At 45.3% G+C, this 25,539-nt stretch overlaps 1 protein-coding gene across 1 annotated transcript; it reads right to left on the bottom strand.

The window, feature by feature from the left end:
• Positions 1-1,463: 1,463 nt before the first annotated feature.
• LOC115464345 lies at positions 1,464-25,539 on the bottom strand. Its single transcript, XM_030194734.1, has 10 exons — positions 25,513-25,539; positions 25,124-25,217; positions 21,003-21,038; positions 17,788-18,064; positions 15,145-15,293; positions 10,566-10,842; positions 7,039-7,187; positions 3,780-3,868; positions 2,052-2,130; positions 1,464-1,526 (listed from the first exon to the last, which is right to left on the bottom strand). Exons 1-10 carry the CDS (start codon positions 25,537-25,539, stop codon positions 1,477-1,479), a joined length of 1,227 nt encoding a protein of 408 aa, XP_030050594.1. The 3' UTR covers positions 1,464-1,476.

Below are 25,539 nucleotides of genomic sequence, written 5' to 3' on the forward strand. Positions count from 1 at the left end.
ACTGCAACTTCCAGGACTCTTCCGCCGCCCCCCCCCCCCCCCCCCCCCCCCCCCCCCCCCAATGTTACAAGCCACATGTCTGCCTTTCCTGAGGCTCTTTTTAAATTTGGGTTATAAATGGGGATGGGTGGTGGATTTTTTTTTTTTTGTAGTAAACCTACCACCTTGTCCTAGTAGCCTGGGCTGCTGAAATTTCCTGGTTAATGAATCTTAGGCCTGTGCTGTTCACCAAGCTTGTTTCATGAAGATTAAGCTGCTGGGAATAGGGTTTACTTCACCAGCTGTCTGCATCCCACTCTTTGAGACTAGAGAGAAGGCAGGAGCCACTGGAACTTGCTGACAAATACCAGTATTTAAGCTTTTGGGAGGTTATTTTTGTTGTAAGGTTTATCGCCAGCTGAAGAAGCATTTTGTCATTTTTGTTTCTGTTCAAAGCCGAAGTAAGATGGCTGGCTGTGTTTTGGCTTTTTTTTTTTTTTTTTTTAAGGTGGTGACTTTTTTTGTTTCTAGCAGATGGGATGTTCTAGAGACCAGATGAACCTTTCTCTGACTTTTGTTTTATGCCATTTTATTAATATTATGAATGAGCTATTTTTGGAAATAAACAGAATCACGTGTTGACGTCTTGTCCTGTCTGTTCAATGTATTTAGATTTTTGCCAGGACACACTGGGTTGAAAACCTGAAGCTGGACTAAGCCTACAGGAAAATAGCGCTGGAGCTTCAGGGCATGTGTGGGCTGAGACTAGCAAAACTAGTCTGGATCTCTTCCTCCTTTTTCTTGTCTGTATTTTGTGATTTCTTGGTTCAGATGCTTTCTAAGTCGTAAGTCCCTTTGTGCCTAGATGTGCAGGGCTGGGTTCTGTCGGGGTACACTAGAGGCGCATTAGTGTTTTTAGCGTGTGCTAACCATGTAGATGCTCATAATATTTCTGTGGGCGTAACACTGTTAAGTGTGTGCTAATTTTTAGCATGCACTAAAAATGCTAGTGCACATTAGTAAACAGGACCTTACATCTGGTGCAGTATGGTTCGTAGATAGCAGTTAACGTAGGGTAGCCTTTGCCCTGAGTTAACCCAGCTGGGCACCGCCACTGAACTGTGGCAGTACCTGTGTTAACTCCTGCATATGTCCTCCAGACACTGATGGCATAGTGCCACAGCCATCTACCTGAATTTTTGGCAGCACGATCTGGTTATTTGCTGCTGAAAATCCAACTCTGACCCCTCGGTGATAACTATTAAGTAGCACTGAATATTGGACCCCTAACTGAACTGGCAAAATCACATTATTCCAGCTGCAGTCCTTGTCACATTTGCAAGAATGTAACGCACTCGTACGTCAGTTTTTTGGCCCTTTTAATATGATTGTTACATGACGACTGAAAACCGCTGTCGTCACACCCCCCCCCCCCCCCCCCCCCCCCCCCCCAGCGCTCCGGAAGTCAAGGAACTGCAAAAAGCGAAGCGGATTGTTTCAGATGCCAAGGCAGTCCTGGGTCTTGGTTTCCTCTTTGACCGCTGGAGCTGTTCAAGCAGAAACATGAGAAGGTTGATATTCATAACTCTTGCTTTGATCATATTGCCACCTCTCAAAGCTTTGCATTGGCTGCCTGTTGAGTTAAGGGTTAAATTTAAGATCTGGGCATAGGTGTTTTCACTTTATGGTTCATTCTGCAGGCATATTCTTTGCCACAAGTGAGAATAGAATTTGAAATCTCTGCATGGCAACAAGTAGTACTAGCAGTGGCTCAGAGTTGTAAAGAAAACGTTTGCTGTACCTTTCACTGACCCTTGATACAGGCATACACCAAAAGGTGGACCGTGTCGGCTCTCTGACTAAATACTTCTGTTTCTGCATTTTGTCTCCACCTTGTGGTTCCATCTGTGGCCAGAGGCACTTTTCTTGCCTAACCTTTAGCATCATTTATCCTCCTCGCCCCCCCCCCCCCCCCCCCAAACCACCATATTCTTGTGCTGAAAGATGATGGACTGAGCAACTATGCCTTCTTCACCCCAATAAATCCATAACAGTAGATGTTTTCCGGTCACCTTGACTTTCGATATGGTAACCTCCCCGGGTCAGGTTGAAGGTGTCAGCGGCGAAATGTGTTTCAATATGAGCCTCAAGCTGAAAAAGAGGGAGAAGCTGATGTTAGCAACAAAGAAAGAGACAGGGCGATCAAATTTAAAGCAGAGTTGATCTTTTTGGTTTTTTTCTTCTTCTTCGGTACCTGGGAGTCCTGAAGATTCAGATGCAACCACCTAATTGATACTGTCTGAACCTGTGCAGGGCTGTAGCCTCACTTGCCCTTGTTCCTTACATTTGCAGCTGGGTGGTTCAGCTGGTGAGGTTCCCTCTGTCTTTGTTCTTCTTCCGTGATCTTCCTACTGCTTATGCTGTTTTGAATATTATAATTCTGTTCTTTTTTTTTTTTTTATATTATTGTAAACTGCTTAGTGCTTTGTATGCTTCTTAGCCTGAAATAGAGGCTGACTGAAGTTTGGTTTTGGCCCCAAAACCGATCCAAATTTGGTATCTAGCTTTGTTTCAATTTCAGCCGAACAGGCCACCAGTGTCAATAATTAAACGCTACCTCTGGCTGGCCCCAAAAGAGTTTCTTCTCTCACATCCCACCTACCTGCACACAGGAAATTGTGTCAGAAGATGTGGGATGTAGCAGAAGGAGTTGCTTCTGGGGCTCAGCAAGAGGCAATGTGCTGTCAAGCCTGATGCTGCCAGCGGCTCATGGGGAAGGTTGGAGGTTGATCACGGAGAGAAGAGAAGGGAAAGAGAATACCACACCTGGAGGTGAAGAAAGGGAAGGGATAAAAATATGCCAGACTGCAGTGGAGAGAGATGCAAAAATGTGTGTGTGTGTGGGGTGGGGGGGGATGAGGGAGATATGCCAAAAGGAGGGAGTGAAGGGAATAAGAGAGCTTCATGAGGAGAGAGGGAAAGACACTGAGCCCATGGTGGGAGAGAGAGGGGACTGAGGGTGGGTGGAGGGAAAAGAGAGACAAGATGGGGGAAGTGGGGAGAGACAATAGACCCACCAAGGGAGAAAGATGTACTATGGGTAAAGAGGCAGGGGTGAGAGAAGGAGAGATACTGGCCCCTTGGGTGAAGGGTGCAGGAGAAAAGGCAGAAGAGTAGAAGCTGGACACAGGGACATAGAGGGGTGATGCTGGACATGAGATGGGATGGGGATGGAGGAGTAGCCTAATGGTTAGTGCAGCAGGCTTTGAGGATGGCAGCCTGGGTTCAATTCCCACTGCAGCTTCTTGTGACCCTTGGCCCCTTAACCCTCCATTGCCCCAAGTACAAAAAAACCCCTTAAGGACCCTTTTACCCAGCTGTGGGTAAAAAGGGCTCTGCTGTTTCTGCTGCACACCAGGGCCCTTTTTACCGCAGCGGGTAAAAAAAAAGGCTGATAATTGAAAGGGCCATGTGGTAAAATTGTATTTACTCTGTGGCCATGCTGGAGGGAGCACTTACCACCACCCATTCATTTAGTAAAAGGGCCCCTTAGATTGTGAGCCCTCCGGGGACAGAGAAAGTACCTGCATATGTCTAGTAGTGCTAGTGAAATGATTAGTAGTAGTATGGGGACACAGAGGAAAGTACTGAACATTGGGGGGGGGGGGGGGGGGGGGGAGGAGACAGGGACACAGGGGATATGTTGGATGGGAAACAGAAGGAATCATGGTGGATATGGGGAGAGAAAAGAGAGATGGATAGGAGACCCTGGAAAAAGCATAAGATGGGAGCTGGCTTACGTTCCTCAGAACCAAGTCCTGGCTTTCAGGAGTCTCCAAAGCATTTCCCACTGCAGATGCTAAAACCACACGCAGCACGGTCTTCTGGACTGTTGATTAAAAAAAACACACACAGACCCCCCCCCCCCCCCCCCCAAATAATAAGTTTGTATGAAAAGAAACATTTAGTTCTGTGCATTCAAATAACCCCCTAGTATTTTATTAAAACATTGCTGAATGTTGAGCCTTTTACGTATAAAATACATATGAGTATAATTCTATAAAGCAGATTATGCACATAATTATAATAATGGCACATATGTGCATGCATGCGTTCACACACACGAATGCCAAGGGAGTGGCCTAGTGGTTAGGGTGGTGGACTTTGGTCCTTGGGGAACTGAGTTCGATTCCCGGCACAGGCAGCTCCTTGTGACTCTGGGCAAGTCACTTAACCCTCCATTGCCTGACGCATTGAGCCTGCCATGAGTGGGAAAGCGCGGGGTACAAATGTAATAAAATAAAAAGATTCCACTTAAACACATTTCTGTAAATGCACATATCTTGCATAGTGTATATCTGACAGATCCATGTACGCATAGGTAGAGTCTGGGTGCAACATGAACAGGGCTCACATTTACATGGGTTACTTATACAATATTATACATTATACCCTGGATTCTATAAATGGTGCCCAAACTAAATAATGAGCTGTTAATTGGTGTTTAAATGGCAATTTAAAGTGGAGCCGGTTGATATTGTGTATCTAGATTTTCAAAAGGCGTTTGACAAGGTACCTCATGAAAGGCTACAGAGGAAATTGGAGGGTCAGGGGATAGGAGGTAATGTCCTATTGTGGATTAAAAACTGGTTGAAGGATAGGAAACAGAGAGTGGGATTAAATGGGCAGTATTCACAATGGAGAAGGGTAGTTAGTGGGGTTCTTCAGGCGTCAGTGCTAGGACCGCTGCTTTTTAATATATTTATAAATAATTTAGAGATGGGAGTAACTAGCGAGGTAATTAAATTTGCTGATGACACAAAGTTATTCAAAGTCGTTAATTCGCGGGAGGATTGTGAAAAATTACAGAAGGACCTTACGAGACTGGGCGGCTAAATGGCAGATGTTTAATGTGAGCAAGTGCAAGGTGATGCATTTGGAAAAAAAAACCCGAATTATAGCTACGTCATGCAAGGTTCCACGTTAGGAGTTACGGACCAAGAAAGGGATCTGGGTGTCGTCGTCGATAATACACTGAAACCTTCTGCTCAGTGTGCTGCTGCGGCTCAGAAAGCGAATAGAATGTTGGGTATTATTAGGAAAGGTATGGAAAACAGGTGTGAGGATGTTATAATACCATTATATCGCTCCATGGTGCGACCGCACCTTGAGTATTGTGTTCAATTCTGGTCGCCACATCTCAAGAAAGATATAGTAGAATTGGAAAAGGTGCAGCGAAGGGCGACTAAAATGATAGCGGGGATGGGATGACTTCCCTATGAAGAAAGATTAAGGAGGCTAGGGCTATTCAGCTTGGAGAAGAGACGGCTGAGGGGAGACATGATAGAGGTATATAAAATAATGAGTGGAATAGGTGGATGTGAAGCGTCTGTTCATGCTTTCCAAAAATACTAGGACTAGGGGGCATGCGATGAAACTACAGTGTGGTAAACTTAAAACAAATCGGAGAAAATCTTTCTTCACCCAACGTGTAATTAAACTCTGGAATTTGTTGCCGGAGAATGTGGTGAAGGCGGTTAGCTTGGCAGAGTTTAAAAAGGGGTTAGACAGTTTCCTAAAGGACAAGTCCATAAACCGCTACTAAATGGACTTGGGAAAAATCCACAATTCCAGGAATAACAAGTATAGAATGTTTGTACGTTTGGGAAGCTTGCCAGGTGCCCTTGGCCTGGATTGGCCGCTGTCATGGACAGGATGCTGGGCTCGATGGACCCTTGGTCTTTTCCCAGTGTGGCATTACTTATGTACTTATAATAATTAGGACATACACGGATTTGCCTATGTGCTGTTCTGCATGCCTAAATTCTCTCGTCTGCAACTCAGATGGGGGCATGGGTGGGTTAGGGTGTTCCCAGGATTTAGGTGTGAAAAAACTGCAAAGATTTGCATTAAGTGAAAAAAAAATAAACATACATTAGCGTGAACTTTTAAACGTGTGTAACAACTATTATATGGGAAAAAACTGTAGTTGGGTTGCACTCTGGATTGTTCTGGTAGGACTTAAGGAAAGAAAATTATCAGGTAAGACCTAATTTCTCCTTCTTCTTGTTACCAGACCAGCCCAGAACCTGTGAGCTTTATCAAAACAGTCCTCAAAATGGGTGAATATTGACTTCAAAATTATTTTTCTGTTGGCTTTTTCACATCCTCCAAAACAGGCACAATTTTTAAAAAATGGTGCTTATATTGTGCACGGCTTAATGAGAGGGATTGAAAATAATTTAGTGGCTTTGCTGTTTAATTGACTGCACCTATACACTTAATTTTGTGAGATGAGCAGAACTAGTCCAGCCATTAGGCAAGAGAAAGCAGTTACCTAGGGCAGACGCTCACCCATACAAATACTGCTTATGTTTAACAGTATTACTCTACATAGTAACATAGTAGATGATGGCAGAGAAAGACCTGTACGGTCCATCCAGTCTGCCCAACAAGATAAACTCATATGTGCTACTTTATGTGTATACCTGACCTTGATTTGTATCTGCCCTTTTCAGGACGCAGACCGTAGAAGTTTGCCCAGCACTAGCCCCGGCTCTGCCACCCAATCTCCGCTAAGCTTCTGAGGATCCATTCCTTCTGAACAGGGTTCTTTTATGTTTATCTCATGCATTTTTTGAATTCTTGTTACCTTTTCATCTCCACCACCTCCCGTGGGAGGGCATTCCAAGTATCCACCACTCTGTGAAAAAATACTTCCTAACATTTTTCTTGAGTCTTCCCCCCTTCAATCTCATTTCATGTCCTCTAAGAGTTCTACCGCCTTCCCATCTAGGGAAAAGGTTTGTTTGCGGATTAATACCGTTCAAATATTTGAACGTCTGTATCATATCACCCCTGTTCTCCTTTCCTCCAGGGTATACATGTTCAGGTCAACAAGTCTCTCCACTCTCTTTTCATGTTTCTGCTGACCATATCGTCCATACTGCTGCCCCTAAAAATGTTCCGCCTGAGGCGAGTGCCTCACCATGCTTAATGATAGAACTGCCCCTGGGAGGCATCCTATAGTGACCATGCACAAGAAGTGTAAAGACTCACTAGGTGGGTGTAGGGTGAAGACCTGGACTTCACACAGGGTCAGGAACCCAGAGATTTCAGGAATGACCACGGCCACGTATCTCCCTTTCACTGAACCACAAGAGAAGAAGCTGGTTTCCCCGGCACCCATGGAGATGACAGTGCCACACCTGGAGGGAAAGAGGATGAGATGAGACAATGAACATTATAGTTTTTTGGAGCTAAGGGTCATTGGCTGTAGACTTAGCTACCAACTCTTGCCCTCCTAATCAAAAGTCATTGCCTCTCCCCCATCTAGAGATCAGGGGTGTAGCCAGACACCCAATTTTAGGTGGGCCTGGGCCCAAGATGGGTGGGCAGAAGAACCCTGTCCCAGAGGTGATTTGGTCTCTCCTCTCACCTGCATGCCATGTGGTCTCTCGAACATCCTCCCCTCTCCCGCAACCTTTTAAATAACAGATTTTCACCAGCAGCAAGCAACTTGTATGCACTGCTCATGTTGGCCCCACAGCCTTCCCACTGATGCAACTTCCTGTTTCCGCACAGGTGGGAATACGTCAAAGGGAAGGCTGTGGGGCCAGTGCGAGCAGGCGAAGATCTATTTACAAGCTATGCAGGAGACACAGTTGTTGGGAGTTTTCAGCAGGTGGGGCTTGGGAATCCCTGCCAGCCACATCATAGGTGTGCTGCTACTGGGTGGGCGCAGGCCCACCCTTGGCTACGCCACTGCTAGAGATATTGTTAACTAATCAGACCACGTGCTCAGCCAGATTTCTCCCAAATCTACTAACGCCTTAATTCTATGATCTTGTGCATAAAAATTGTGCAAGCAAGTTATAGAATTGTGGTAGGTTATATGCATAACTTGTTAAATCAGCTGCTAATTAGCATTTACACAAGTAACTGCCCTTGGTTGGGATTCTATAAATTGTGAGCGCAAAATCATGGTGCACCACTGCAAGGGGGTGTGGACCTGGGAGGGGCATGGGCGGGTCAGGGGCGTGTCTAGCACTTATGCACACGGGTTCTAGAATACTGGCAGTTATGTGTCTAACTGATACTAGCATTCGTATCAACCATTGAGCTAAAGTTAGGTGCATAACTTCAATTTTATGTTACTATTCTTATAACAGCAATTACTGTTTATTATCATTTGTTATACCGCTCCTGTTTACATAAATTAAATAAGTTAAGATGAAAGGAACTCCAAATTTAAGAAAAAAAATAGGAAAGTAAAACCATGCACGTCATCAGTCATTCAATAACTATAGGAAGGATAATTGCTGATATAGAATTCGAACTTGGCTAACTTTAGATGACCTGTAGCAAATTACCCCCCTAAGTCTCCCAACAATCCCACATTTCTTTGAAATTCACACCCCTTCCTTCACAGACTTTTCAAACACTTACTGCACTTCCACAGTCAGATTCATACCTTTTCCTTCTTCACGGACTTTTCTAAAACTCACGTGTCCACAGTCCTAGATGTTCCCAAACATTGAAGACCTCCCTAGTAACGGGCTTCTTTGCCAGTCACATATCCCCTCGATATTCAGCTCTATTTAACCTTGCGAATACTGCCGGATTCTATATATCACACCTAGTGTTACGTGCTGAAATCTAAGTGTATTCCATAACAACGTGGGTAACTTAATTGGCTTAACAAGCCAGTCAGTGTTTTTAACAGCACTTAAGCAATAATGAGCAGTAATTGGCAATAATTAGAATTTACACGCATAACTCGCTAAGCGTATTTTGTAATGAACACCTAAATTCTAAAGCGAACAATTCAAAAGGGGCATGGCCATGGGCAGGGAAATGGGTATTTTGTGGGTGTTCCCAAATTTACACACGTTGTTATAAAATATGACCCATTGATTTACGCCACTTTTTCATTGTGCAATATGTGCAGCCTGTATTACTCCTTGGGAATGTGTGAGCCTTTCAGGGAGTGCATTCCAGAGTGTGGGGGCTACTCCGGAGAAGGCTCGCTTGTGGGTATCACATCATGTAATGTCTTTTGGAGAGGGTGTGGTTAGGGATACTCCTTGGGAGGACCTTAGTGTTCTTGGAGGTGTGTAGAGGGTCATCCTGTTCTTCAAGTAATTGGGGCCATTTCCTTTAAGGGCCTCGAAGATCAGACATAGAGTTTTAAATTTAGCCCTGTATTGTACTAGTAGCCAATGAAGTTTTTGCAAAAATGGTGTGATGTGGTTATGTCACTTGCTACCTTCTATGAGTCTTGCTGCAGCATTCTGAATCAATTGGAGCTGGTGCAGACCCTTTGTAGTCAGACCATTCTAGAGTGTATTACAGTAATCCAGTCTTAATATTATAATGGCATACACAACTGGGATAAGATTTTCCTTTTCGACGCTAAAATTCAGTTGTGCACACATCTCAGGATAGGGCACAATTTTGTATATATAAAATAATGAGTGGAGTGGAGCAGGTGGATGTGAAGTGTCTGTTCACGCTTTCCAAAAATACTAGGACTAGGGGCATGCGATGAAACTACAGTGTAGTAAATTTAAAACAAATCAGAGAAAGATTTTCTTCACCCAACGCATAATTAAACTCTGGACTTCGTTGCTGGAGAACGTGGTGAAGGCGGTTAGCTTAGCAGAGTTTAAAAAGGGGTTAGATGGTTTCCTAAAGGACAAGTCCATAAACCACTACTAAATGGACTTGGGAAAAATCCACAATTCCAGGAATAACATGTATAGAATGTTTGTACGTTTGGGAAGCTTGCCAGGTGCCCTTGGCCTGGTTTGGTCGCTGTCGTGGACAGGATGCTGGGCTCGATGGACCCTTGGTCTTTTCCCAGTGTGGCATTACTTATTGGTGTAAATAGAGGTGCACAGTTTTAGGCGCTGAGATACCAACTAAGCGTATTTCTACATACTGTGCCTAAATCTTATAGAATACGCTTAGATGGAAATGTTTTCTGCGTGGATTTTTAAACCGTCATATATAGAATCTGGCCCATAGCGGCTAACCGGCTGTATCGTGAATATTCAGTGCTGACCGGCTAAGTTTATCGGGCAAATCAGACTGCATAAATAGCAGTCCTATCTTTGCCTGCTATAAATTTAACCGGCCGGAACTGAATATTCACTTAGCCGGCACTGTACCCTCTAAGTTGAGCGGGAGTCCTCCAACTGCATTGCTGCCAGTAGGGGGCGCTGGAGCAGTGTTTCAATATTCTGTTTTCAATCACTAGGGATAGGCAGGTTCCCTGGTGTCCTGCAGAGCTTGCCTGTCTCTCACTATTGAAAATTTGATAGTGAAACAGTACCCACCACGGCCAGGACTGTGGATGGAAGATTCCCAATCAGCTTAGAGGTAACGGTATTAGCCGGTTAGGTTTGAGCCAGACAAAAAAAAAAAGGGATATTCAATGTTGGTCACCAGAAACAGGCCGGCATTGAACATCCGGGATCAGCACCAATCGTGGCACTTATATGGGCTGCCTCCCGCCGGTTGAATGTCGGGCCTATAGACATTAATTCATATGATAGAGCCAGTTCCCCATCAGCACCACTCACTTGCTGTGAACGTTATTCCAGGTATCCCAGATTTGAATCTCCGCCCCACTTATGCTTTCGCTCACAGCATCTCCCCTGTTAGTAATGGCCACGAAGGTCACAGGGTACGTGTCCAGCAAGTCCACTGCCCACCAGGGCTGGTATTCATAGTCCGTGGAAGAGCACTGTCCTTGAGAATAGTTGGATGCTAGGCTCCCGTCGATTGCTTTGCCGGCCTCAGAGAAGCTCTGAGCTGTACTGGACTGGTTGGCTGTGCCGAGAAGAGCTATGTTGGTCCCTGTAAAAACAATCCACAATGGGGGTAAATTCAAGAAATAGCCCCGAAATGTAGGCGCTGGGATAGTTTATAGTTTAATTACACTTGCTGTACCATCTTTGCTAACTTGCAGATCAAGGCGGTTTACAATCTAAAAATACAAAGCTTATTGAAAAAAAGAAATGACAAATTTCTGACAGGAAAGAGCAGGAATAATCAGACCAAAGGAAAAGCAGGGAAAGCAAAAGAAAAGATGTGACTGTAGAGACAGGGAAGGGAAGAAGAAAACAAGTTAGGATGGGGGAAGGAGGGGTTGAGAAGGAGGGGAAGAGGGTAAAGAAAGAAAGACTGAAGAAGCATAAACCCAGTGATATGAGATTGCAACCTGATTAAGAATGATCAAACGCAGGATGGAACAGCCAAGTTTATAAGGCAGATTTAAATTTTTTAAGAGACTGTTCAGCTCGAATGGAAAGGGGGTAAAGAATTTCATAAGGACGGGGCAGCAAAAAAAGAAAGCTTTTACGTCTAGTTGAGTTCAAGAGAGCCTGTTGAGGATGTGAACTAATCACAAATTCTTTATTGGCAGTTCCACACAGACCCACGGTTGTAGAGTACTAATGTAAGTCTGCATTTCCGTACCTAATGTTAGGCATGAGTGTTTGCAGCTGCCCAAATATTGCTGCTAACTGGCTTCTTATTCCAGTCTGTCCTGCCCATCCCCATGAAGTTCAAAATCCAGACTTGGACTGTTGGTAAGATCGCCCCCACCCACCCACCCTTGCATCCCACAAACTCCTCCAGGCACAGACACTGTGAAGATGCAAACATTTAGCCAGACAAAGGAGGAGATTTTTCAGCCACATCAATCTACCTTTGAAAATTCTGTTAACATAACAGTAGCCTTAATACGGGTCATTCTGTGTTCTTTTGCTGAAATTAGTATCTTTCGCCTGTGCCAGTTCCAACCATTTTACCACTTGGTTCAGGTAAGTCAGCCCTGGATTAACCATTAAGCAAAATAAGCAGATGCTCAGAGCATTGGGGGGGGGGGGGGGGCAGTACAATGTTTTTTCCCCTAGCTATCATGCCCTTAACTCTTTCACTGCCGTCTGCCACACCCATTATCCAGCATGAATTTTGGTGTTTTTCTAATCATTATAAATATATATATGATGTTTTGTTTCGTACAATAATGATATTTATCAGCACTTACTGAGTCTTAGAGGCAGATGCAGCAACCAAACGTAAAAAAATCTAAATCGTTAAAGTCCCTAACGATTTTAAAATAACGAAAAATGCACCAAAAAAAAAAGTCACACATGCTGAGATCGGTAGTGAAACGTACAATGTATCAAAGAATCACAATACACATCGTTAATCGGCCCCCAAATCATGCGCAGAGCAGCCAAGCGTTATGTTAGCTGCTCTGCGCATGCCACAAACAGTCAAAACACAGTCAAATCGCAAGCACATGGCTCCCAAATAAAAACAAAAATAAAAAAAAAGGGTCGGGAGGGGGCAAGGGCGCTCATCAGGAGCGTCCTGTACTGACGGCCTTGCCCCCCCCCCGCTGCTCCCCACTTTCCGCCGCTCCCCCCACCCCGAAAAAGCAAAATTCTAGCAGCCCCTGCCCCCTCCCCACTTTCCGCCGCTCCCCCCACCCCGAAAAAGCAAACTTCTAGAAGCCCCTGCCCCCCTCCCTTCCTCACTACTCTCTCACCTCAGCTCCGCCTCCCGACATCCTCCGTCCGTGCCCCGCCCCCTTTTGGGGTCGTCGCCGCCATTCCCCTCCTCCATCGGGCCCCCCTTCCTCTTACCGGGCCCGTGCAGCGCCTCTCTCCTCTGTCCGAAGGCGCTGCACGGGCAAGAAGAAAGCTGAATCAGCTGATGCCTGCCTTCGCCTAGCTTCGATAGAGCGTCTTTCTCCTCCTGGGCCCGCCCCTGTCTGACGTCAGTAACCTACGTAGGTTACTGACGTCAGACAGGGGCGGGCGCAGCAGAAGAAAGACGCGCCATCGCGAAGGCAGGCATCAGCTGATTCAGCTTTCTTCTTGCCCGTGCAGCGCCTTCGGACAGAGGAGAGAGGCGCTGCACGGGCCCGGTAAGAGGAAGGGGGGCCCGATGGAGGAGGGGAATGGCGGCGACGACCCCAAAAGGGGGCGGGGCACGGATGGAGGATGTCGGGAGGCGGAGCTGAGGTGAGAGAGTAGTGAGGAAGGGAGGGGGGCAGGGGCTTCTAGAAGTTTGCTTTTTCGGGGTGGGGGGAGCGGCGGAAAGTGGGGAGCGGGGGGGGGGGGGCAAGGCCGTCCGTACAGGACGCTCCTGATGAGCGCCCTTGCCCCCTCCCGATCCTTTTTTTATTTTTATTTTTTTATGTGTTTTCTGAGGTCCTTTGGACCAATCACAGCGCTTTTAGCTATGCTAATGCGCTGGGATTGGCTCAAAGTTTGTTTATTTTTTCACTTAACACTTTTTCCTGCCACGGAGCTGTCCTAACGAGAGGTCCAGACCTCTCGTTAGTTTTCCTGCCTTTTTCCTGCGTAAAGGCAATCGGAAAAGGTTAGTGCATGTCGTTTCAATGGGGTTTTCACACTAATTGCTCATCTCCATTCCGTTTTTGTTAGCTGCTACTGTCGTCGGAAAATAGGCTTAAGTGCATGGAAAGGATAGGAAATTCTTCCCTGAGGGCTCATTTAACGATGAAAAACGTTTAGTGCATCTACCTCTTAATGTCTTGTCAGTTAAGCAATGGAAAGGCAGAGGGGCACCAGCTGACCTTATTCTGGCCCTGAGGTAAGTGGATTTGTGCCCCTTGGCTTTATCCTGCTCCATTCTCCTTCCACAAACTCCACTGTGAAACCCAATCCTTCCTCCTCCCAGGGGCGTAGCCAGCCTTCCGTGGGGGAGGGGTCCAGAGCCCGGGGGAGGGGGCACATTTTAGCCCTCCCCCCGGCGCCGCCCCCCCCACCGCCGACATTGCCGCCCCCCTCCCGCCGCGAACCCGCCGCCGCTGCAGCCTACCTTTACTTTTGCTGGCGGGGGATCCCACTCCCCGCCAGCCGACGTCTTCTTCTCAGTCGCTTCCTGCTCTTCAATTTGTTTGCTGACGTCCTGCACGTACAATTACGTGCAGGATGTCAGCAAACAAATTGAAGAGCAGGAAGGACTGAGAAGACGTCGGCTGGCGGAGAGTGGGATCCCCCGCCTTGCTGACGTCCTGCACGTACAATTACGTGCAGGACGTCAGCAAACAAATTGAAGAGCAGGAAGGACTGAGAAGACGTCGGCTGGCGGAGAGTGGGATCCCCCGCCAGCAAAAGTAAAGGTAGGCGGCAGCGGGGGCGGGTTCGCCGGGAGGGGGGTCCTGGGGTGTATCTGCGGGGGCCCCGGCCCCCTCAGGCCCCACGTAGCTATGCCACTGCCTCCTCCTCTCACTTTTCCCCCCTTCCAAACTACATATTAACATATAACATAGTAAATGACAGCAGATAATGACCTGCATGGTCCATCCGGTCTGCCCAACAAGATAAACTTCTAGCATATGGTATGATGTGATACTACATATGCATACTTGAACTTGGTCTGTCCTTGTCATTTTAGGGGCACAGATTGTGGAAGTCTGCCTGGCTCTGGTCTTGTTCCTCAAAGACTGGAGTTGCCATTGAAGTCTGAGTCTCACTTCAACCCACCCAGATCTCCTATTTGTTTTAAAATTATTTCCCTGTATCTTCATGGTGCATCCCCTAGTCTTTGCTTATACGGTCTGTGCCAGAGCTGGTGGTGGGAGGTGGGGCTAGTGGTTGGGAGGCGGGGCTAGTGCTGGGCAGACTTATACGGTCTGTGTCAGAGCCGGTGGTGGGAGGCGGGGCTGGTGGTTGGGAGGCGGGGCTAGTGCTGGGCAGACTTATACGGTCTGTGCCCTAAAGAGGACAGGTACAAATCAAGGTAGGGTATACACAAAAAGTAGCACATATGAGATTGTCTTGTTGGGCAGACTGGATGGACCGTGCAGGTCTTTTTCTGCCGTCATCTACTTTGCGCTTTTTGACAGAATAAACAATCGATTCACACTTACCCGTTCCACTCCACTCAGGATTTTGTAGACCTCTATCATATCCTCCCTCAGCTGTCTCTTCTCCAACTGAAGAGCCGTAGCCTCGTAAGCCTTTCCTTATAGGAGAGTTATTCTACCCCCTTAATCATTTTGGTCACCTTTTCTAATTCTGCTATATATTTTTAGATACGGCGAACAGAATTATGACTGAAAGAGTGATTGTGGCATCCTATGGTGTCCACTGCAAGAAAATTGAAAAGGCTCACCTGGTAGGGGCAGGGTGAAGACCTGAACTTCACAAAGAGTCAGAAACTCTCTGCGCCCAGGAATGACCACGGCCACATAGCGCCCTTTCAACCCACCACAAGGATAGAACCTGGTTTCCCCAGTGCCAATGGAGAAGATGGTGGCACACCTAGAGGGAAAGAGACAAGGGGTGAATATGTGGAGAGCACGAACTGGGGGAATTAACCTTTTCTTCATCTAGAAGTTGAGGATGGTCAGCCATAGACTTCTGTAAGAATGCTGACTTCCAAATCACAATGCTCTATAATAATTCAATGCCCCTCCCCCATGCCAAAATTCTGTGAAATCACAACCTTCTATTCAGTGGCTTAGCCAGAAGGCCAATTTTGGGTGGACACGAACTTTTATCTCCATTGCCTTCCCGCCTGCAGTCTGGCATCTCTTTTTCCTCCCCTACTGGTCATCTGGCATCTCTCCTAGTCTCTCAACCCCTGCCTCCCCCCCCCCCCCCCCCCACCATGGTATCATTTAAAACTTCCTTTCTGGAGGTTGCCGGCAGTGCGCAATGATTCACACACATCTTGTGACAGCCCCATAGCCTTCCCTCTGGCATGGTCCCACCTATGTGGAAACAGGAAGTTGGGTCGGAAGGAAGGCTCTGGGGCTTGCCCGATCAGCGTGTATGAGTCATTGCTAGCTGCCGGCGACCTCTGGAAGTGAACATTTTAAAAAATACATGGGTGAAAGGGGAGGAGGGTTGAGAGTTCAGGAGAGATCATACAAATTGAATATCTACACCTAAACACAGCAATGTTCCACAATAATGAAAACATGAATTTTAAGACTTATGCCCTACTTACAAAAAAATGTTTTTTAAATTTTTGTGGAGAAAATGGAGACCTCAGATTCCAAGGAACCAACCTCTGACACTTCAAGCTCTGTATAGAGCAATGCCGGTGTTCAGTTTCTTTCATTAGTCTCCAAAAAACTATTTTTAAATATAATGTGCAAAACTTAAATGTGATTTCAAAATAACGTAATATTTAAATAGTGACAAAGACTTTCAAAGAGTCCTCCCTCTCCTTCTCTGCACATATTCAGCAGACTGCTAAAACCTGTCGTTTCTTATAATCACCAAAATTCGCCCTTTCCTTTCTAAGCACACTACCAGAACCGTCATCCACACTCTTATCACCTCTCGCTTAGACTATTGCAACTTGCTTCTCACAGGTTTCCCACTTAGCCATCTCTCTTCTCTTCAATCTGTTCAAAATTCTGCCGCACTACTAATATTCCACCAGTGTTGTTATGCTCATATTAGCCCTCTCCTCAAGTCAATTCACTGGCTTCCTATCCGTTTCCGCATACAGTTCAAACTCCTCTTATTGACTTATAAATGCATTCACTCTGCAGCGCCTCAGTACCTCTCCACTCTCATCTCTCCCTACATTCCTCCCCGGGAACTCTGTTCACTGGGTAAATCTCTCTTATCTTCACCCTTCTCCTCCACCGCTAACTCCAGACTCTGTTCCTTTTATCTTGCTGCACCATATGCCTGGAATAGACTTCCTGAGCCGGTACGTCAAGCTCCATCTCTGGCCGTCTTCAAATCTAAGCTAAAAGCCCACCTTTTTGATGCTGCTTTTAACTCCTAACCCTTATTCACTTGTTCAGAACCCTTATTTTATCATTCCCACCTTAGTAATTCCCTTATTTGTCCTGTTTGTATATCCTTAGATTGTAAGCTCTGTCGGGCAGGGACTGTCTCTTCATGTTCAAGTGTACAGCGCTGTGTACGTCTAGTAGCGCTATAGAAATGATAAGTAGTAGTAGTAGTATATAAGTCCAAAAAAGACAGCACTTAAGTTGAATCTGAGGTCTCCATTTTCTCAAAAAAAAATTTTTTTTTTGTAAGTAGGAAGTAAGCCTTAAAATTAATGTTTTCATTATTGTGGAACATTGCTATGCTTGGGTGTTGATACTGGATTTGTATGGTTTTACCTTGTTACAACACCATTTGATACTGCAATATAACCAAGTCCAGGACAGATGCCAGATCGCCAGTGGGATGAGAGGAGGGAGAGCTACTAGAAGTTATCTGCTGCTGCTGAGTGGGTCTGGGCCCAGCAGTAGCTATGCCCGTGCCTGTCACAGACTTCCCTAGATAAAACAGTGTGATAGCCATGTTAGTCCACTTTAAAGGTAATAAATAGAAATAAAACAAATCAAAAGAAAGATAAGATGATACCTTTTTATCTGAACAAACTTTAACACATTTTTGACTGACTTTCAAAGGCAACACCTTCTTCAAGTTAGAGATTTAATATGAAGTTAGTCTAATAAATGTCTTCTGTTTTATTTCTATTTTGAGAGACTTCTCTGGAATTCACAGCCCTTCCCTGTTCACAAACTTCTTGAAATCTCATAGTACTTACCAGCACACTCACAGACTCCAAACATCATGGACTCCTCTTCACCAGTAATAAACTTCATTAAATTTCACAATGCTTCCCCACTGACAGACTTCTGTAAATACCACAGCCTCCCTGGTGAAAAGCCCGTGACAGTCCCGCATGTGCATTAACTCATATAACATAGCCAGTTCCCTATTTGTTTTCACATAGGCCTGAGGCCACCCTGTGCCCAATGACACCACACCTCACCTGCTGTGATGGCTATACCAGTCGCCCCACACTTGAATCTCTGACCCGTTTAACCTCTGGTTCACAAAATCTCCTCTGCTGGTAATAGCCACAAAAGCCACGTGGTATGTGTCTAGTAGGTCCACGGCCCACCAGGGCTCATAGTCCTTGTCAGTGTGAGAGCACTCTTTCTGGAGATAATTTGATGCAAGGCTCCCATCAATGGCTTTGCTGGCCAATCCAACCCCCTCAAAGGTGCTTGACTGGTTGGCTATGCCACGAAGAGCCACGTTGATCCCTGTGGAAATAAGCCATGATGGGTATTAGAGGGCAACTGAAACTTGTCCAAAACGGAACCCAGGAACTGAAATTTGCAGTGTAGTTTCAGCTGAAACTGAAACCGAACACCCCCCTCCGCCTGCAACTCTCGCAATCATTCTCGGTGCCCCCCCCCCCCTTCCTCCGCTCACTCACCATCACCACCACCTTCCACCCATCACTCAAAGGCCCTCCCTAGGCCTACATTTAAACCTCCTGGTGGTCTAGTGGCGCTTCAGATTAAGAGCGATCCACAGTAGTTCATGGCCCTGCCAGTTTCACAGCCAAAATGGCTGCCAGGACTTCCTGTGGCAGCCTCGCGAGACTGTCGCATGAGGTCCCACAGCCATATTGAGATGGAAACAACATATGCAGGAGTGACTGGAGATTGTTACTGCTTATGCTGGTTCCAATCTCAACATGGCTGCTGGGACCATCTGCAACAGTCTTGCAAGGCTGCTGCGGGAAGTCCCAGCAGCTATTTTGGCTGTAGAACCAGAGGAGGCAAGAGCCACCTGGGATCACTCTTGCCCTGAAGAGCCACTAGACCACCAGGAGGTTTAAAGGTAGGCCCAGGGAGGGCCTTTGGGTGGTGAGTGGTGGGAGGGGGATGCGGGCGCGGAGAATCATCGAGGAGGGGGAGGGAGTTCGGCATCAGATGAAAATGCACTGGCATTTTCATCTGAAACACAAACCCAGATTTTGGGTCGGTTTCGATGCTGAAACCGAAACTGAAATTTGGTTGACCTCTAACGGGTGTATCTCGTCAGAGAAAGAGAGACACTTTTCTATTAAATATTTTGAGATGAACTGAAGCCTCAAGTTGTATAGCTATTAAATTGTATGGTCTAAGATTGTGTAAATTTGATTGTATTCTTTGTACTGTTACAAAAAGATTTGAAATACAAAAATTAAATTAAAAAATACAGTAAAAGAAACAGACCCTGAATTTGCTCTGAAGCAGAGTGACATGTTCCACTTTGCTTGGGAATGGCTCTCCACTGTGTGACAATACTGTGCCTGTGGTCGCTGACCCTTGCAGCGAATGGCTGACCATGGCATATTATGAGACCAGACCAGCATCTCAGTGGCAATGGGTCTAATTTCTAGCTCAAGTTTTTCATTGCTCAGGGCAGGAGGAATCTTGGGGGAAGGGGGGGGAGGGAGGGGATGGAAAAGAGAGGTAACCCTAGTGATTGCAGGTTGGTGACACCTAGTGGCCAAATTTAGGGCCAGTCACTGACTGCATTGTTAAATAGGAACCGTGGACCATGGGCCCTTGCTGAGGATTCTTACTGCAATAACTGGGTTAAGTGAGCAGGGAGGGGGACACTGTCTGGTTAGTTAACCGATTAGCAGAGAGAAAATCGACAATAACCAGGTAACTCCCAACTTTGCCCAGATAGTGCTATGGAAGTTTGTTCAGCTGTCTCTGGTGGTGGTTCATCTGCCCCTGACAGACTCAGTTTGCTCCTTGGGAGTGATTTTCGACTCTAAACTCAGCTTTTCCAAGCACATCTCCATTATGATCACTAGCATGTTTTCAGCACTTAGAAAAATTTGATCTCTTAGCCCTTACCAAGCAATAAGACCTTAAAAACTTTCATCCATGCATTGATCTTTAATCAAATAGACTACTGTAACTCCTTGCTAGTCAGCCTTCCTACATCCTACTTATAAGATCCACCGCTTGCAACTTGTTCAAAATACTGCCGTGAAGATTTTCTACAATGCCAAAAAGTATGATCACGTCTTTCCTCTCCTATTTGAACAACATTGGCTTCCTGTTGGCAATAGAATCTGATATAAGGTACTTCTACGTACTCCATGATGCTGCCTTGTCTGGCCTCTCTCCTAACTCCATATAGGCCTTTCTGCATTCTCATATCCACTGGAACCACTGTAGGGTTACCATATTTGTGGAGACAAAAAAGAGGATACAAAAAATAAAATGCCTCCCAGCCCCACCCCTGCCACACTGTAGTCCATAAGGCTGCCACTTGAAGTCTGGGCAGCCATTTTGAAGAAACAGCGGCAGTGAACAGGTCAGCAGCGGAGGCAGGAAAGAGCGGAGTTCTTTCTTGCCCCAAAGAGGCCACTTGACCACCAGGGCACGTTACTGTAGGGCACCCTGAGGCTTGGGGGGGGGGGGAGAAGGTGAGCCTGCCAGCCCCCCAGCCAGCCTGCCCTCCAGCCCAGCCTAGAAAATGGGCTGGCTGTAAAAGAAGGACATGTCCAGGGAAATCCGGACATATGGTAACCTTAACCCACTGTTTTGTGGTTTCAGCGACAGCATGTCTACATGTGGTAACTTTACATGTTATTGTGTCTCTTCTTTGTGGAATGACCCCCCCCCCCCCCCCAGCTCACTCCGAGTTGTCTCCCTTCTACCACTTTTTCTCCCCCATCCAGTTGTGTTCAGCAATTTTTTTTATTTTAACAAGGAAACTTGATTCTCTAAATTTTTGCTGTATTTTAGGTAATGATTGTTGTGTAACACCACCTACCTCCCCACATATCTAGTTTTTCTCTCATTGTGTCCATTGTCTCTGTACTGTGGCCTACCCAGCCTATACATTCTTTTTGTAAACCGCCTTGATATCTCCGGATCATTTAGCAGTATAACAAATGTAAATAAATAAATATTTTATGACTAGTTTCTGATCAAGGAGGTTGGATAGACAGGAGATGGTGTGATGTCCTGAAGCCTGTCCACCCAAAGAGGTTTTCATTCTCCCCAATGCAGCCACCACCATCTTGGTACACTCAAACCAATGTAATTGATAGGATGACAAGCTTCGCCTACTGGCTGCAGGCCAGATATTAGACCAAGCATGCTCCTACTTTCTCCTGTTAATCAAACCTTCTTGTTTCTGACTGATTCCATTCCTCTGACTCCATGCCAGACTTGTTCTCACCTTCAGTCACTGAGGTTCCATCAGATTCTCGCAGGTCTGCAAAAGAAGGAATTAGATTTTGACTCAATCCTTACTTCTTTCATCATGCAGCTCTCATCAGGAAGTCATGTACAGCCTCTCGCCTTACTCCTCTCACCACTTAGTTTCATCAAAGACTCATTATGCATAGCCTCTCTCGCAGGGGCATAGCTAGGTGGGGCCACGGGGACAAAAATACAGCACTAAAGTGGATGAAATAGTTCACTTTAGTTAGGAGGAAAAGGTCTCAGATGTCACCTGGAAACTGTCCATTGAAATATTGGCTGGTTAAAGCAAAACCCTGACGGTGATATTTTCAATCATTGACCAAAAACCTTCCCCACCCTCTATTTTTTTTTTCTTTTTTATCTTTTTTCAAATTTATGTGCAAAATATTATTTCCAAACGAGGAACGGGTCTCTAATATCAATATCTCATTATTTTCTAAAATATATTTTTGCATCCTAATGGCAGCCAATATGAAATGTTGCAGTGACACTTATCTGGAACTACTCTACTATAACCCTTGATAGGCACTCGCCAGGGCCACCGAGAGAGGGGGAAGGGGGGGGGGGCAAGATTCCACCAGGCCAGGTCTCCAAGGGGGGCCTGGTGCCGGGGTATGTTTCTTTCCTGTTCCTGATGGGACTTGGGTGATCGTGCTAACTACCAGGGCTCCGCTTAGAGGCTGGGGAGGAGCAGACACAGGATTCCAAATTGGGTTCAGCTTCAGGCCTTCTGGTGTGGCTGCCGGAGGTCCCCAAGCCCCGCCAACAGAAGCCTTTCTCCAGCGCTGTTCTCTGCCGCATTGCCTGCCCTGCTTCCCCTCACATTGTGTATGCTCAGCCTTTCCTCATATGAGAGGAGTTTCATCCCCTTTGTCATTTTGGTTGCTGTTCTTTAATCCTTTTCTAATCTCGCTATATCATTTTTTAGTCCAAACTTAAAGCCCACCTCTTTACCACTGCTTTTGATTCCTAACCACCACTCACCTGCCCTGTCCTTTTATCCTCTCCTCTTTATTACCTTACCCTTATTGTTCTGTTTACCTATCTTATCTTTGAGCAGGGACAGTCTTTCTGTGTATGATGTACAGCGCTGCATATGCCTTGTAGCGCTATAGAAATGATAAGTAGTAGTAGTAGATACGGCATCCAGAACTGAACGCAATACTCAAGGTGAGGTCGCACCAAAGAATGATATTGAGGCGCTTAGAATTCATGTCACACATACATTACACCAATGCTAAAAGACTTGCTTTGGTTCAGTTGGTTTCCGAATTCAAGTGAAAGTACTTACCTTGATTCGCAAAGCATTGAACAATGAGGCACGCACAACAATTGCTGTCTCAGCCGAAAAATCACAATTTGCTGTCTCAGCCGAAAAACTATTTTTAGATGTCCCTACTTTTAAACACGCCAGACTTGATGTCTATCGTGTTTCCATGTTTCAGGTTGAAGGGGCGAGGCTTTTGAATTCTTTGCCAATAGAGCTACGAAGTATTAACTCAATTCTCAAGTTCAGAAAACAGCTAAAAACACTGATTTTAATCAGGCATACCATATATAGGTGCTATATTTTAATTTTAACTGGTGAAGGCATGACAATCTGGTTTAGGACTGTAAGATGTTCATTGTGTAATGTTAATTATATGTTGTGATGAATTATTACCGGTATATGTATTTCTACGTTTCCTAGGTATGTTCCCTTTGTATATCAACTAGAATTGTATGATAGTGTGGTTTAGAAATATTTTAAATAAATAAATAAATCCCCTCTGCCCTCCCCAGTGCCTAGTCCAGTGATTCTGAAACCTGCTCTAGGGAAACCCCAGCAGTCAGATTTTCAGGATATCCGCAATGAATATGCATATTTGCATACACTGCCTCCTTGGTATGCAGATCTAGCTCATGCATATTCATCGAGGACATCCTGAAAACCCGACTGGACAGGACGAGTGTGAGAATCGCTGACCTATTCTGTAATGGCATTAAGGCACGCATAATTTGATATAGAACATTAGTGCAAAGCCACTTTGGCGTAGTGAAACTTAGGTGCAACAATTTATGCCAGGTCAACGGTGCCTAAGTGCACCTTGCAATCTGTGCATCGGATACTATTCTATAAGGTGTGCGTATTGCTAGGCAGAACGCCCATGACATAAAAAAACACACTGTCTCATCCCAATACAATACATTCAAACCCACAAACATTAACACCCCAGGATACACCCTCCCTGTCTCTGACAGCCTGAAAATTCTTGGAGTAACAATCGACCATAACCTATCACTAGAGACCCAAGCGAAAGCCACCATAAAGAAAATGTTTTTCTCAATGTGGAAACTCAAACGCATAAAACCATTCTTCCCGAGGGAAATATTTTGTAACCTGGTTCAATCCATGGTATTAAGCCATGCAGATTACTGTAATGGAATCTATGCGGGATGCAAGGATCAAATCATAAAGAAATTTCAGACCGCCCAAAATACAGCAGTCAGGCTTATATTTGAAAAAACACGTTTTGACAGCACCAAACCACTTAGAGAAAAACTGCACTGGCTACCAATCAAAGAACGCATCACCTTCAAAATCTGCACGACTGTTCACAAAATTATGTACGACGAGGCACCGCGATTCATGACAGACCTCATTGACCTGCCAACTAGAAAGACCACAAAATCTGTACAATCATATCTAAACCACTACCCAACCAGCAAAGGACTCAAATACAAATCCACCTATGCAATCAGCTTTTCCTACCTAAGCGCACAACTATGGAACTCATTGCCAAAAGCAGTAAAAACCATGCTCGACCACCTACATTTTCGGAAAGCACTAAAGACAGACTTGTTCAGAAGAGCATGCCCAATGACCCAACATAAAATACCGGTCACTTGCGACACAATATAACCAAAGACCATAACGGACATTACCTGACTCTTCTTCCCCCTTTCCCTTTCTAAGTTCCCCCCAAATATTTCCTACCACACATAAACCTCATTACAACACAATATCACTTTGTATTCATTCATACTATGTATTTGTTCAAACCGTAACTGGCTAACGCTGTTAATGGTTATATGTAAGCCACATTGAGCCTGCAAAAGGTGGGAAAATGTGGGATACAATTTTAACAAATAATAATAATAATTATAATGACATGTTCATGTATATCCACTGGTACAGCCTATTTGCTGTTACTCCCATGACACGCCCATGTTCCTCCCACTGGTGCAACACATTTCATGTTACAGCCATGACACATCCAAGCTCTGCCCACCAGTGCAGCCCATTTGCTGTTACGCCCATGACATGTCTATGCTCCTCCCACTGATGCAGCCCATTTGATGTTATGGCCATGACACATCCATGCTCCGCCCGCCGGTGCAGCCCATTTGCTGTTATGCCCATGACACATCCATGCTTCGCCCACTGGTACAGCCTATTTTTGCTTTTATGCGCCATGTGACTAGTCCACCAATTTTTTTAGAATAGCACTTAAAACATTCATGTGTAAATGCCAATTTGTGATGTAATTCATGCGAATAAGTGCACCTATTCTGTAAATTAGTGTGGTGATATCCTTTTTTATTTTTAAGGCTTAACAATGTCACAGACCCGTTCACTTCTGTGAGCTCCCCACAGAATATAGGCCACCATGAGCAATGCGATGGACTTTTACTGTGTGATTCCTGCACATTGGAATCAGGATTTATGCTCAATTCATCTTCAAGAAATATTTGTAAACATTTAATTAATCATAGGAGAGGGTGTTATAAACTGCATACATGTATTTGAGATGAAATGTTTTATAGGTTTTTTAATGTGCCAATGTTTTATATTGGTTTATTGATTGTATATATTTTTATGAAATTGTTTTGCACCCTACCAGCATTTTGTGGTGATAATAAAGAAAATAAATATAAATCAGGAAGCCATCCTGCACAGCCTCTCTCTCTTCTTTCCTCTTCTAGCTCTCATCAGGGAGCCATTGAAGCTCATCATCTCTCCCCGTGTCTAACATTATCAGTGAACCCTCATGTCTTGACCTTCCTCTGTCTGCCTACTCTCTAGCTCTCATCAGGAATCCATCATGCATGTACCTCTCCAGAGCAGCAGCAACATCAGAAGGAATGTGGAGCAGACACCATTAGGAAGCAGAAGGATCCTCAGCTTCAGTCGGTCAAACTTTCTCTTCTTAAATACACATGTAAAAAATAAATACAATTCTTTGTAACTATGGCCTTTTTCTCTATATGCATTTATTATAAGTGCAGTGACTGTAGAGTGGCAGTGGAACACAAAGATCAGGATGTGTTCTGCCAAAAAAATTAGTAATGCAGCACACTGCAGTAATCGAGGTGCAGAAACAATGAAGCACTTGCTTTTGTCACTATCTGCTGAAATACTGAGCAGTAGTTAGTAGATGAATACCAGCTTTTGACCTGGTCTTGTCCCACCTCCCCATCCTCTCCCCTTTTCTATTACGTACCTGTTCCATTTCTGAGCTGGAGGACAT

The sequence above is a fragment of the Microcaecilia unicolor genome, chromosome 3 (genome assembly GCF_901765095.1).
Source record: "Microcaecilia unicolor chromosome 3, aMicUni1.1, whole genome shotgun sequence".
Classification (NCBI taxonomy): domain Eukaryota; kingdom Metazoa; phylum Chordata; class Amphibia; order Gymnophiona; family Siphonopidae; genus Microcaecilia; species Microcaecilia unicolor.

Excerpts from the sequence above, each read along its gene's own strand:
- LOC115464345 (XM_030194734.1), bottom strand. The coding sequence starts at position 25,539 with ATGTCCTCCAGCTCAGAAATGGAACAG. Across the intron at positions 3,869-7,038 it reads CTTCACCCTACACCCACCTA|TCCAGAAGACCGTGCTGCGT; the intron begins GTGAGTCTTTAC and ends TTTAATCAACAG. Across the intron at positions 1,527-2,051 it reads TTACCATATCGAAAGTCAAG|CTCCAGCGGTCAAAGAGGAA; the intron begins GTGACCGGAAAA and ends CTGCTTGAACAG.